This window comes from Gracilinanus agilis, chromosome 3, assembly GCF_016433145.1.
Source record: "Gracilinanus agilis isolate LMUSP501 chromosome 3, AgileGrace, whole genome shotgun sequence".
Lineage (NCBI taxonomy): Eukaryota > Metazoa > Chordata > Mammalia > Didelphimorphia > Didelphidae > Gracilinanus > Gracilinanus agilis.
Genome location: NC_058132.1, coordinates 636,161,537 through 636,175,810, shown reverse-complemented (window position 1 = coordinate 636,175,810; position 14,274 = coordinate 636,161,537). Strand labels below are relative to the sequence as shown.

Genomic DNA, 14,274 nt, shown 5'->3' with positions numbered 1-14,274 from the left:
GGGAAAACCACCAAAATTTCAAACACTGTGGACTTTCCCCTTCATTAACATAGAAGTCACAATCAAACACAGTTGGTGAACATGTTGGCTGTTAAAACAATGAAATGTTTTCCTGGTTTCACAAGTATTGTGTGTATCTTGCTTGTTATAAAGTCTATTTTCTAATTTTAAGTTACAAGCATCGAAGACAATCAGAATTAATTTTCAGATTTAATTTAAGATAATCAGAGCTGAGAAGGATCTCAAAGACAGCCATCTACTCCAAAACATATTTAAATAGAAATCCTTTCTACAACATCCCCTACATAGCTCATTTTTTAAAACCATGAACGCCATTTGCAGAGTTTCTCTTTCACTTGATCTCCTATGACACTGATTATTTGTAGTACTCCTATGGCAATGGTCCCAGATTGCCTTCTATGGAGGATATTTCTGTATTAATCAGACAAGCCTAATAGGCTCCATCAATGCCCACGTACTTTCAAGACCTGAAGCTTTACTTTTATTTGAGACTATAATATAGAATTCTTTTTCAGCTCCCGTTCATGGTCACAGACTCTTTCAAGTACTCCATAAGAAAGACAGAAAGCTGGTTTTGTAGTTAGATAAGATCTAGGTTTATGTTTTGCCTCTAACAATCAAGGGTTGTATGAGATGACAATCAAATCATTTTACCTCTCAATTTCTCCAGACAATGTCTCTGACGAAAGTGGAGGGAGTCTCCACACTGGAGTTGCCTACACACATGAAATTAGAGATCCTGATTTCCATTTTCTCTTCATTGCCCTCCAAAAAAACCCGCAAAAAGGAAACAAATCAATTTATTTTGTGAATTTGAATTTAAACCATTTTTTAAAAAAGAGACCATTACATTTCACAGTTTCTAGAAAGTAATACATTATGGTTCCTCAGAATGAATCAATAAATCATTTTGGCAAATCAAGAGGAATTTGAATATCAAATCATTCTTGGAATTTCACTGTGAAGAAGGAATAATTAAAAACTGTCATCAATACCATTTCCCCCCCAAAAGAAGGAGGAAAACACACACCACATGTGTTTTTTTTAAGAAACTCCAATAATTTAATTCTTAGGCAATAGCATTCCATTTAAAAAATGATGATGAACAAAAGGAGTTATCCATAAGAATAGGAATTAAACCTATGGTTTTGCTGGTAAAAAGAAATCCTGGGTGAGGAAACTTCCCCTGTCAATAGAGTTTCTGCAATTTTTAGTCTTAATAAGTTTTCTAGAGCACTGACAGTTTAAGTGATTTGCCCAGTTATGGACCACTGGGTCAGGACCAGGACTTGAACCTGGCTTCTGGCAAGTCACTTGGTCAATAGTTGCTTCAGTTTCCTCAATTGTAAAATGGGGATAATAATAGCTCCTGTCTCACAGGGTTGATGTGAAAATCAAATGAGATTGTAGTAGGTACTTAATAAATACATGCACAGTTTCTTTGTTCTCCTTGCCTTCCAATATCAGCTTTCTTTCTAAATACCTGAGTTGTCTCATGATTATGAAACTAGGGGCAGCAGCTAGGTAGCCCAGTAGATTGAGAACAAAGCCTAGGATGGGATGTCCAGGGCTAAAATCTAGCCTCAGATTCTTCCTAGCTGTGTGACCCTGGGCAAGTCACTTGATCCTCATTGCATAGCCTTTAGTACTCTTCTGCTTTAGAATCAATTCACAGTATTGATTCTAAGATAGAAGGTAAGGATTTAAACAATTCAAAAAAGAAACTATGTATTAATGTATTCATTTTATGATTTTATATGCATATACCTATATAAAAATCCTTTAATAATTTATAATATAATTTATATAATTTATAATTATATTATATTATATTATATTATATAATTAAATTATAATATAATTTATAATATAAATTATGAAATCAAAATAAATTAATGTATTCATTTTATGATTTTATATACATATACCTATATAAAAATCCTTTAATAATTTATAATATAAATTATGAAATATAAACTTTTATGAATAAAAGTTAATAAGTGATTTTATGGTCTTTAAGAGCCCTCAAATATTAAAGAATGAAGACCAGATTTACTCTCATATAAAATATACATACTCTACACCACCTCTCAATCACTCATCCCATTGTACAGAATTTATAAGGCTATTTTTGGTCCTACCTGCCTTCTGAAAAATGATAAAGTGCTAACAACAGGAAGTACATTTTAAACAGTCTACTATGATCTGTTGGGCTCTGTAAATAACAGGCATACTGGAAGATACTGAAGATCAGAAATATATTAGATGGATAGATATTAAAGTAGCAGTATGAACAAAAATGAGAAATGTCATAAACTGATTCCTTATGATTTAATTTTGGTACATTTGCATTTTAAGGTGGGATTATGCTTTTTTTCTATCAGTGAAAATTGATCTTGGTTGAAAGAAAACATGGCAACAGAGTTGAGTTAGTGAGTGACAATATTTTTTATTAAGGAAATAAAAAGATATATTCCAATATTTGGTCACAAAATACTATTGTTCTTTAATTTTTTAATAGAAAAACAAACATAAGGAAATAACCTGAAAGGAAGAGAAATATAACATTTTAACATGAGAAAAGGTTTTAAGTGTTACATGAAAAGTATTTAGAATATTCAGGAAAGTGTATGCTGGTGCTCAGATTTTCCAGTGTAAATAACCAGCTATTGTCTGAAGCTTTCCAATGATGGTATGTGCATGTGTATATGTGTACATGTATGTTTATACACCTTCATATGAAAGCATACATATGGCAGTTGCCATTACCAATAAGATATAAGTGGATATAATTAAGTGTAAATTATTTACATACTTATTCACAGTTATGTTTAACTCCAAAGAGGAATATATTAAAATAATAAGGATAAAATGCATGTCTCGATTTTATGGAAGTTACAGCTTTGTCATATTTTAACTGAATAACAGCAAACAGTTAAATATGCATACAGAAGAACCGGGTTTTGGCATTTGTGCCAGAAGGGACATATTTCTCTTTTTTCTTTTCAGATACAAAAAATGACAAGGATCACAGGGAACACACTCACGTTCAGTTCAGGACCAGAGTAATGCTCCCATACCCGTGAGCAGTTTACCTTTTGTACATGAGCCCTGGAACACATTTTTACATAAAGACGTAGTTTAGCTAGAATTGCATTGGCTGTGACAAACATACAAGACACACCGGCTGAATTGCACAAAAATCTGAACCTTGAAAAGAAAAATTTGGAGTTCCATTTACAAATCAACCACAGATGCTATTTCACCTAAACAGGAACCCAAATACCACGCATTAGAAAATGGGTGTGGCGGGGTACCCTTGCTGCTCTCCTCTCCTGCTTGGTTGTTTTGGACCCTCAAAGCCAAGTCTCCTTCGTAATCTATCTGGATGGCGCTGTAGTTGATAGAGAGAGGGCAGGACCTTGGAATAAAGTCCTGTCTGGGGCAGGAGCAAGCATCCAAGTCCCAAGTCCTCCCAGAGAGCTCTCAGACACTCTGAGATACAGACATGTTGCTCATCTGCACCCATGGAAGGAGTCTTCAAACTTGGAGTAATAATGAAAGCAGGCAAGAGGAGATTTTCAGAGTATCAGTGGAGAGAGAGCAGAATCTTACTGGGCCACCAGAACTTTGAAAAGTCATCACATGGTGGATTCACAGTCTGACATCTTTTGACAATACTCAGACTTCTACCCAGTGGAAGATAGTGTTCAATTTGGCTTGAGAAAGTTTAAATTTCATTCAGACAGATTTAAAGATGGAAGAGACTTGACATCTATTCCAATCATCTCATTTTTCACATAAGAAATCAGGGGCTCAGAAAGGTCAATTAATTTTATCCAGTACATGACTAAAGCAAGATAAAAAGTCAACATCTTTTAAACTCCAAGTCCAGTATTCTATCCACCACGCCATGCTCTCTCTCAAGTTTCTTTCTATTTGTTATAGAAGGAATGGAAAAATTTTGTTCAGAGGTGTAGAAAAACTGTTCACTCTAATCATTATGTTGCCTATTTCTGTTGGTGGAGAGAAAATTGCCAACTGTTCAGTCAAGTTGCAGAATACTTATCCAAGGATGTCAATCCTTGCCATTTTTCTTTTCTTTTTTTGCTCATATGATCTCTCCAGCCCCCTGTTTTTTTCAAAGTCTATCACTCAACCTCAAAGCACGCCACTGACTTTTTAGCAGATAAGCTTAAGTTATCTGATGTCCGATAGGAAAGAGAGCTCATTTTTGTTGTTAGACTGGAATGAGAGCTGAACCTGGGTGGTATGTATTTCAGGAGCTGAAGAAAATATTTCTTAAACTTCTTTCCCAAAAAGCCATAAAAGAGGGGATTCAGGCAGTTGTTAAAATATGCTATGCAGATGGTTATGGGCATCGCAGTATCCACGATATCTATGATTTTACAGTCCTTTATGATGCCCAGCTGAATCAGTACATCCAGAAAGGTGAATATCTGGTGTGGGATCCAGGAAAAGAAAAAGAAGAGGACGATTGCCATAATGATCTTGAAAATGTCATCATTTCTTGGTCTGTTTCTCTGAATCTCATAAGCCTTTTTCAGGGTCTTCCAAATCAGAGTATAGCTTGTCAGAATCACCAGAAAAGGAATCAAGAAACCCAAGATATTTTTGCTTAGTCCCAGCCCCACCAGAAGGGTGGAGTTGTGGGATTTGTAGTAAAAAGCGCAGACCGTGATATTCGTATTCTCGATGAAAAAGACATTGCGGTGAATGACAACCGGAAGGCTGGCCAAGCCGGCGAGCAACCAAATCACAATGCAGGTCACTTTGGCCATNATAATTTTGAAATATATTTTATTAAACTATATTATGTTAACATATTAAATAATCAATATATTATAATATACATATTAACATGATAAATATTAAAATATTTTAAAAACACATTAGGACACCCTGGCTTAGAACCATTGGTCTAGTTAGTAGTGTGGCAATGTTCTGATAGGCAGAGGTTCCCATTTTATCTTTGCTAAGTTATTTCTGGCTCTGCTTCCTCATTACTCTTGATCCTAAGCCATGTACAAATCAAACTGTGTTTCTGTTAAGTGTGCTCAGCTTTTGGCAAAATTATTTTTGGAGGGATGGAGAGGCAGGGTAGGAGATGTAGGGAAGATGAGAATTATCCATCAATGACAGAGTATCTATTTTTATGAATAGAACAGCAAGGCTGTGAAGTGGAGAGACTAATTTATGTGTAGAATTAGTCTTATCATTTCTAGTTGCACCTCATTGTTTATATTTATTTCATTGCTTCATTTCACTGTATTCACTTGTAGTTTAAACAGATCACCACTTTGAAAAAAAAATCAAGAAAGTGTTCAGAGTTTACTGTGTGTGCCAAGCACTTTGTAAGAACTAGGGAGATAACACTGAGCTCAAAATATTCCTTTATGAGATGTGTGGCAGATGACGTGGCAGACCTGGAGTCAAGAAGACTCATCTTCCTGAATTCAAATCTGGCTTCAGATAATTACTAGCTGTGTGACCCTGGGCAAGTCACTTAATATTTTTTCCCCTCCATTTCTTCAATCTGTCAAATGAACTAGAGAAGGTAATAGCAAACCACTCCAGTATCTTTGCCAAGAAAACTCCAAATGGTGTCATGAAGAGTCAGACACAACTGAAATGACTGAACAAGTGGTGAATGGAGAGTTGAACTTGCAATCAAGACAACCTGGGTTCAAATCTTTCCTCTGCAACACACTAGCTATGGGACTTTGGCCAGGTCATTCAACCTCTGAGTATCCCAGACAATTCTGTAAGACTATATTTAAGTTGCAAAGCAGGTGTAGACATGCATTGAGAAAGAATCCTTTTGTGTTCTGGGTCTGTAGTTGCATCTAGAGAGCTGCCATATTTACTTCTCATGGACTGAATTCTCTGTATGGAGTTTGGGTCTGGGGTAGTGGTAGGAGAAAGGAAGGTGACTAGATAATCAGAAAATTAATGCTAATTTAGTGATAGAGTAAAAGAGCCTGCAGAAAATTATATGAGGATTGTCTAAATACCATGCCTGGATTGTAGGGATCAAAGGTCCATCTGGGTAACAGTCCAAAGGGCAAAGCCTCAATTTCCTGAAACACCAAGGAGGTAGAGGTGGAAATGTGATCTGAATTTGGGGAGTAAAGCTCCAAAGAAGTGTATTTTTGGGGAAATCCACACGTAGAAAAGATAGGCAAGCAACAAAGAGGAATTCCCCAATCCTCCCTGTCAAGTGCTATTCCCAGGTTGGTCACTCTCTCTATATAAAGTATGAATATTTATTCAGGCTTTCGATCCCAATCACTTTTTAAAAAATCTGATTTTTCTCTCTGCCCCAATGTAGCTGACCGAGGTCTCAATATTAAGATTGATTCAGAGGCTAAAAAGTAGTATTGCGTCTTTCAGTAAGAGAAGTCTCTTGACTCTCTGGACTTTGGTTATAAATGATCTCTAAACTTTCTTTCAGTTCTAAGTCCCTGTGCTCCTTGGGTGTCCCACAAGGCCTGTTTGTAGGCACCTGAGAATAGAGGTCACCAATCCCAACCTAGGTTTTCTTTCAGGGCTAGACATAACCTGAGATTCTTAACTTTTTTTTTTATTTCATGAACCCCTTTGGAAGTCAAGTGAAACCTAAAAATAAATGAGTTTAAAAAATTATAAAATAAAATACAAAGGATTATAGAGGAAATCAGTGATATTGAAATACAATTATCAAAATATTTTTAAAAAAATCAAGTTCATGGACCCCAGTTTAAGAACCCAGGTAGACATCCAAGCATCATCATGTGGGCAAGCTCTCCCTTAACATGCTTTCATAGCATAGCTTTACAACAGCCTGCATATGCTCAGAAAAAGAAAGAAACTGAAAAATTAAAGCTCTTTATTTTGTACCTTTTTTCCCTATTCAGATTCTTCAATCATCATTTTTAAATGGACCATTCATCTGTCAGAATGGCATCCAGTGACAAATAAACGATACATAAAATAAAGTTTTTAAAATTGTAGTCCCTTCATCTAGCTCTTTCTGTTGTAACTAAAAAGCTAAAAATATCACTATTTTGTCCCTTCAGAGTACTGGGGGAAAAAGTGATTCTAAGCAGCTGAATAAATTTCCCATATATCAGGTGAGAATTGTTATCCTGTTGTAAACACTGTGGAGTGACTTTTAGTGATGTAATTTTCCCTTGATGAGGTTATCTTTCATTCTTTTAAAGTTTCCCAGGATTTTCAAAAGTAAACAAAATACACAGAAGACTTTCTCATTTAAAAAAAAAAAAGAGAACTTTTCCCCCTAAGACTTTTGATTAGAATATTAATACCTTCTTGAGCTTATAGGCAAGCTAAAACCAATTTAATTAAATTGTTCATTACAAGCTTCTTTTTAATGAGGTTGTGATCTAAAGGGGGGAAAAACCATCCCACATTTCTTATAATAATAAATAGGAAACTTAAAAAGCCCAAGTAATTATATTTTAGAATAATTGGCTATCAAAAGTTTTTTTTTCTTTACTTAATTCTACAGCACACATGCCATAGTAGTAAGGAATTTGCCTTTGAGTTGGATTCTTCATATGGTCCATCCAAAAGCCACAAAGAACAACAAATGTAATGAAGAAAGAAACCAAGACTAGAGAGCTGCTTTTAACAGAAAATTCCTCAGTTAGAATGTACGCTTCTCAAGGGCAGGGCTAGTTGCTTCCAGGTCTCCATTGTGTGCCCTGGACATTTCTGTCCAAGCTCCTTCCTCTTGTCAGTTCCCCTTTATGTAATAGATTCCTCCATTGGGACATAAAGCTTCTTGAGGGCAGGGACTTGCTAACTATACTTTTAGCTACAAATAATAAATACTTAATCCATTCTAACTGTGAAGAGAAAACCGAATCATGATGCAATAATATGGGAAGGGAGCTTGAGAGATCATCCAAGAGTAAGCCTGCCATTTTACAGAGGGAAGGGGAAGCCTCTGCATAGCTCCAGCCTGTATGATTACTTGAAGTAATCATACTAATTACTAATTACTAATGTCCCCCTGGTTCCACCCAATTTTGATTTAATAGGCAGTGTGGACCACTGGATACGTTGATGTCTTTGGAATCAAGGAGATCTGGGTTTAATTTCCACCTCTAGCATTTATTAGCTAAATGACTAGGGAAGCCACTGAATTGCTCTGTGCCTCAGTTTCTTCAGCTGTAAAATGAGTTAGAGAAGGAAAGGGCAAATGATTCCAGTATCTTTGCCATGAAAACCCCAAATGGAGTCACAAAATTCAATACATTGAAATTCAATATTGAAAATTTTGAAATTTGAAATATTAAAATTCAATACAATTGAAAACAACTCAACCACAAAAACAACAAAAAAATGGGATTAAAGCTCTCTGTAGCACTTCAATCATGAAATTGGCATGAGGCTCAAATATGATAAGGACAAGAGATAGAGGAACACATTTTATTTCTGGAGTCCAGAAGCCTGGGTGCGAATCCTGTACTTTGCTACCTTACTGTGTTACCTTGGGAAGGCAATTTGATACTCCTGGGACCCATTTTTAAATGAATGGAGTTGGGATAGATGACTTTTGAGGCCCCTTCTAGGTCTATGATCCCAATTTACAAACCTTAAATGCATAACAGATGCCAGTTATTATTAGTAGTTCCATGGAAGAAAACCCAATATCTGTGGCCGTGTTGGGTGAGAACAATGGCTCATGGTCTCCACAAGTGAGCATGCCCTCCATTGGACCCCCGGTCTTAGCTCCACTTAAACTAGGTTGGGAGGGAGGTGAAGAGAAGAGGGAGTGTTTTTCTAAGCTTTCTGCTCTCCTATCTCCAACCCACCTTTGGCCGTGACCCAAGAGATATCAAACAGAAGGAAGAACTCACGAGAAAAATCTTTTCCATGAGCAATTTTACGAAAGCCTTATTTTTCTCCGGCTTTGGAGTTATGCTGATGAATTTCAGTGAAAAGTCAACACCAAATTTCAGCTTCTTAGGAATTATATCAAGACTGGAATATCTAATTAAATGTAGTACAAAACTTTTGTCAATGACTACAATTAAATTCCTCTCAATTCCAGTAACTCCTACTTATTGTAAATTATAGTTTAAGCACCTCAATTGTTATGGATGCCTCCCCTCCTCCCCCAGCCCCTACACCCACATGAAATTTCCTCCCTTCTCTCATTCTCCTGACTCCCCCAAACTCTGTTATTTTTGTCACCAGTTTTCTTTCCCTCAAAAGGAAAAAAAAGCAAACCATGTCTGTATTAGGGGGTGAGGAAGTCAGATTGAATCTAGCATGCCTCAATAGCATTTTTAAGCTCTTGGTTTGAGTATATGCTAAATTGAGAAGGATTCGGGTGTATATGTGCCTGGTATGTGTGTAATTGCCAGAGTAATGACAGGCAGATGTAGCTAGGCTAAGATGGGAATCCAGGACACTCTCTTGTAAGTAATATGCCAGCTGAGCTAAAAGAAATGGATAGAAATGAGATCCTTGATCTGTTAGATTCCCAAATTCTTCACTGCCTTTCCTCCAAGTCCCCACACTAGAGTTACAATAGCATTCAGACTATTCAGCATTTGTCAGCCCAAGAGCATCATTCTAATGATTAATCTGACACTCAGGGCCTCCTTTATGGCTTGGCTGCATTCTTGGGCTTGAAGGCTCTATGGAAGATTTGTAGTCTAGTGATGGCAGCTGTTCTCATTCACTTGGGAAACACAAAATCCTAAAATATTTAAGGGAAATCACTACGAAATACCACCCGTTCCAAGCTTCGATTTGGAACAAATACCTGGTCAGCTATTTCCAAAAAAGAAATCTAAAGGGGAAGTTGATTAGGCAGGCACTTGATAATAACCTAAACGAACACACAACATTATGGTTTTATCTGAAGCATTTGATATGATTATATTTAACATCTCTTTCCATCAAGAAGCCATTTTCATTTGTAAAGATAGAGCCCCCATGTTTAGTCCCAATGTTGGTTCCATTTCCTTTTTTTATTCTAAACCAAGTGGATTCATTTTGGAATGGTGTTCCTGGCACTATTGTAAATGGGCCAAAATGAAGAGCTCTGGATTCTGGCAACATCGGATGAGTTTCATCCCAGCACCTCTTCCCATAGAACAAGCATGGTTTAGAAAACTATACTTTCACAAATCTGACCTCAGACATGTCCTAGCTGTGTGACCCTGGTCAAGTCACTTAACCCCCACTGCCTAGCCTTTACCACTCTTATCTTGGAACCAATACTTGTATTGATTCTAAGATGGAAGGGAAGGGTTTTTTAAAAAAAAAAGAAAACCATACTTTCTAAAGTGAAAAGGAAACTTGTAAAGTTTTAGGTCATAGTTTATCTTTAGAAACAAAATCAGAAGATCACAGGAATTAGATCTAAATGGTGCCCAAGAAGTCCAACCTATTGTTTTTTAGAGGTGGAAATGGTAGTCTTCAGATTTTAAAGGATTTTCCTGGTTTTTCAAAGGCAGAAAGTTGTGGAATCAGGATTCAAATCCAAGTCCTCTGAAATCATAAATCCAAGAACTATCCTTTCTATTACACTTTGCTCCTGAGATAAGAGGCCAGGGTAGCCTCCCCAAAACCATAATAACATGATTTTACTTCATATTTTTATCCTTATTAATAGTTTTAAAGACTAGAGGGAATTTAGTTTTAGGAAAATGTGTCCTATAATGACTGATTATAGGAATGTACTTATGATACTTGTGATTATAGAATTTCCCTATCCATATCTCTAACATATCCCCCACTCCCTGCAAAAAAAATAAATTATCAAGCAACTCAAATAGTGGGCCAATCATATTGAGTCAGGATAGCATAGTAATTTTTCATTTTTTACAAATGCATATATTTGACCCTAAATCACTGTACAAATTGGGCTTAAGTGACAGAAAAAATGGTTGGCTGAGATTCAGTATATGGGGATCTTAAAACCTTATTCTGTCTTTAAGAAATAAACAAGGATAAACCACCCTGTATGTCCTCCAAATTAGAAATTATTAACTCATATGGGAATACTACCACCTGTACCTACCCATTTACCCCTTTACCTTTTCACCCTCTCACAAGGTTATTTGGAGAATAAAAAAAAGTTGGTAAAAACGCAAGTCACCCCAAACTGTAAAGCACTAAACAAAGTATATACAGAAATAAGTCTAATTCTCTGAAGACTCCAGAGGATATTTCCACCATGAAAGAGCAACAGTTTGCTAATCTGAAAGAAAATAACTCAAACTCAATCTCATTACTAGATAGCAAAGTAATTCAACATGGGATGTTAAAATCTCATAACTCATAACTTTTATCTCTTACATTGAGCAAGTAGTGTCTGGGGGAGATTTTGAGATCCAGGAAAAGAAAACCCATTAGAGTCATGCTGGATATGTTGGAGTATGACCAATAAGACACTGACATTCTAACTTTTATGCCAGAATGACATGGCAACCAAGAATCAAAGTTAAATTAGATCCACTCTTCTTCCTACCTAATTCCTATTCAGAGACAGCATTATAGATTGCTGTCTATACAGGAAAATTTCAAAGAGGAGGAGGTAGTTCTCCAAAAACTATCTGCCCTAGATTCTCCTCAATGATGCTCAAATTCTATTAAAGGGGACGAAGACTTTCCAAGAATGAAGCAAAGACTTCACACAAGTCAAATGATCTCTGGGGAAAAAATATATGTATATTTTTTTATTACCAGCAAATGATCTCTGGGAAAGAAGCAAAGATGCCTCCGTGCATCTACAACTTCAATTACATGGGTAGAAATGTAACTAGGAAAGGGCAAACAAGGCTTTTAACCCCAGGGACAAAGATTTCTAGTTATAGTTTTGTAGCTGGATGTCCCCTTCAAAAATAAAATAAGTTAAATATCATAAAATAGAATATAGATCCAAATCCACCCAGGCTTGCTCAGTCTATGTGATTTAATTGTTTATCCTCTCATCAATTCACTATCCAACATGAAAGACCCTCTGCTCAATTTTCTTGACAATGGATGGATATCATTGTAGAACTTGAGCTGTTTCTTATTCTCACCATGAGATGAGCCCATTTTTAAAACACTTATATTTTGCCTTAGTATCAATTCTAAGACAGAAGAATAGCAAGAGCTAGGCAATTGGGGTTAAGTGACTTTCTTAGGGTCCCACAGCTAGAATTATCTAAGGCCAGATTTGAATCCAGGAACTCCTGACTCCAGACCTGACTCTCTAGCCGCTGTTTTATACCTAGCTGCCCCTAAACAAATCCCCCCACTGGTTGTTTAGTCTTTTTTTTTTTCAGTCGTGTTGGACTCTTCAGGATCTCGTTTGGGGTTTTCTTGGCAAAGATACTGGAGTGGTTGGCCATTTTTTTTCTCCAACTCATTTTAAACAGGATAAAGTGACTTCCCCAGGGTCACACAGCCAGTAAATGCCCAGGGTCAGATTTGAACCTGTGTCTTCCTGACTCCAGCCCTGGCACTCTATTCAGTGCCTCACCTAGCTGCCTAGAGAGCCCATTTTTTTCCTAGTCACACATTTCTCTGATGATATGTCTTGCCTTTTGATTTACACCAAGTTAAAACTTCACAGTAAAGGAATAAAAGTGACATTTATCATATCATGTGACTGTAGATCTTGATTTTTTAGGGGGGGGGGGGGGGGAAATCATAATGTTGGCTGTGAGAAGGATGGAGAAGGGACCCCCGGAGGAGTGTAGAAATAGTTCAGAGGGGGAAGAAGGTGGTGGTGGCAGCAGCGGCAGCAGCAGCCTCCCTCTGAATCCTTAAAAAGGAAAATTACAAGTGACAATGATGATAATAAGCCATTGATTATAATGAAGGGTTCAGCCCCCGCTTTTCACTATTATTTGCCACTCCATTCATTTCCTAAGTCGGACTTGTGCGCTTTCTAATTAAACTACCTGCCTTAAGAGGCGCTGATGCTGGGTCCATAAAAAGGTAAACAACACTTTGCCAACTGAAAAACAAGACGAGGTATTGGGGGGCGGCTGCTTCCTGGGAAAACTTCATTAGCGATAAATGAGTTACCAGATGTCGCCCGTCAGATTTGAAATTAAAATACATTCCTCCGAGTGGCCCTGTCTGAGGCAAACAGAAAGGGGACCATTTCACGGGAGCCGCCTCGCAGAGCACCCCGTTTGCTTCCCTCTCTGGCAGCAGGAGTCTAAAAGGAGAGGAATGTCTCTCTTCCTCGAAGAGGCAACGAATGCTTTTTGTACAGTGAAGCAATGGATTTCTCATACAGCAACAACTCCTTAAGGACAAGCAGGGAGTGTTTGCGAACATTCTGTTCTCTGCCCCAAATGCTGCTTCCTTCTGGTCCCCTCCCCCCCCACTCCCCTCCCGCCCTCCGCCGCTGCCCCACTTCATAGCCATTTCTTCTTTTCCCATCTCTCTCACATCCACGGAGCTCTTCCTATATGTATATTTTTTACTACTAGCAACAGAGCAGTTTAAGCCCACAACTGTCACCGTTTACTTCCATTCTTCCTGAACTATTCAGTCATCCATTTCCTCCCCTTCTTCTATAAGATATTAGTTTTATTCCCTTGTTGTTCCAGCAACTGAGCTGACTCTAGTCTGGTCCTCAAAGTAACAAACCCGCTTCCCTTCAGCAGACACAAGGAAGGAAGGAGACTACACTCGAGAATATTCGATAGAGCTTTCCTCCAGCCAGCAGAAATGTCAAATGATAAGTCTGCTGAGTTGGTTTATCTAACACGCTACAGTTTTACAAACAAATATTTTGGCACAGGGTGATCTGCAAGTTACTCTTTCCAGTTTCAAACCCTCCACTGATGCTCTGCTCCAGCTGAAGAAGGGGAAACTCAGAAGGCTGCTAGGAGCAGGGGTGCTGGTGGGGGTGGTGGGATCATTCTTTCTTTCTCCCTCCCTCCTTCCTTTCTCTCTTTCATCCTTCCTTCCTCCCTCTCCATCTCTCTGTTTATGCTATCTCTGTCTTCTGTCTGTCTCCTCCTCCTTCTCCCTCCCTCCTCCTCTGTCTCTGTCTCTGTCTGTTTCTCTCTGTCTATGCCATCTCTGTACTTTCTCCTATCTCCTGTACTCTGTCTCTCTCCTATCTCCTCCCCTCCTTCCCCTGCCTTTCTCTCTCTCCCTTCTCTCCATCTTTCTCTGTGTCTCTGTCTCTTTCTCTCTGTCTATGCCATCTATCTTCTGTCTATCTGTTTCTCTCCTCTCTCCCTCTCCTTCCTTACC

At 37.8% G+C, this 14,274-nt stretch overlaps 1 protein-coding gene across 1 annotated transcript; it reads right to left on the bottom strand.

The window, feature by feature from the left end:
• Positions 1–2,456: 2,456 nt before the first annotated feature.
• On the bottom strand, positions 2,457–4,823 carry AGTR1 (angiotensin II receptor type 1). The gene has a single exon (XM_044667617.1). The coding sequence runs from the start codon at positions 4,821–4,823 to the stop codon at positions 4,173–4,175; it is 651 nt and encodes a 216-aa protein (XP_044523552.1). The 3' UTR covers positions 2,457–4,172.
• Between the last annotated feature and the right edge of the window lie 9,451 nt (positions 4,824–14,274).

What these genes read in the sequence shown, in the direction of transcription:
- AGTR1 (XM_044667617.1), bottom strand. Translation starts at nt 4,823, where the DNA reads ATGGCCAAAGTGACCTGCATTGTGATTTGGTTGCTCGCCGGCTTGGCC.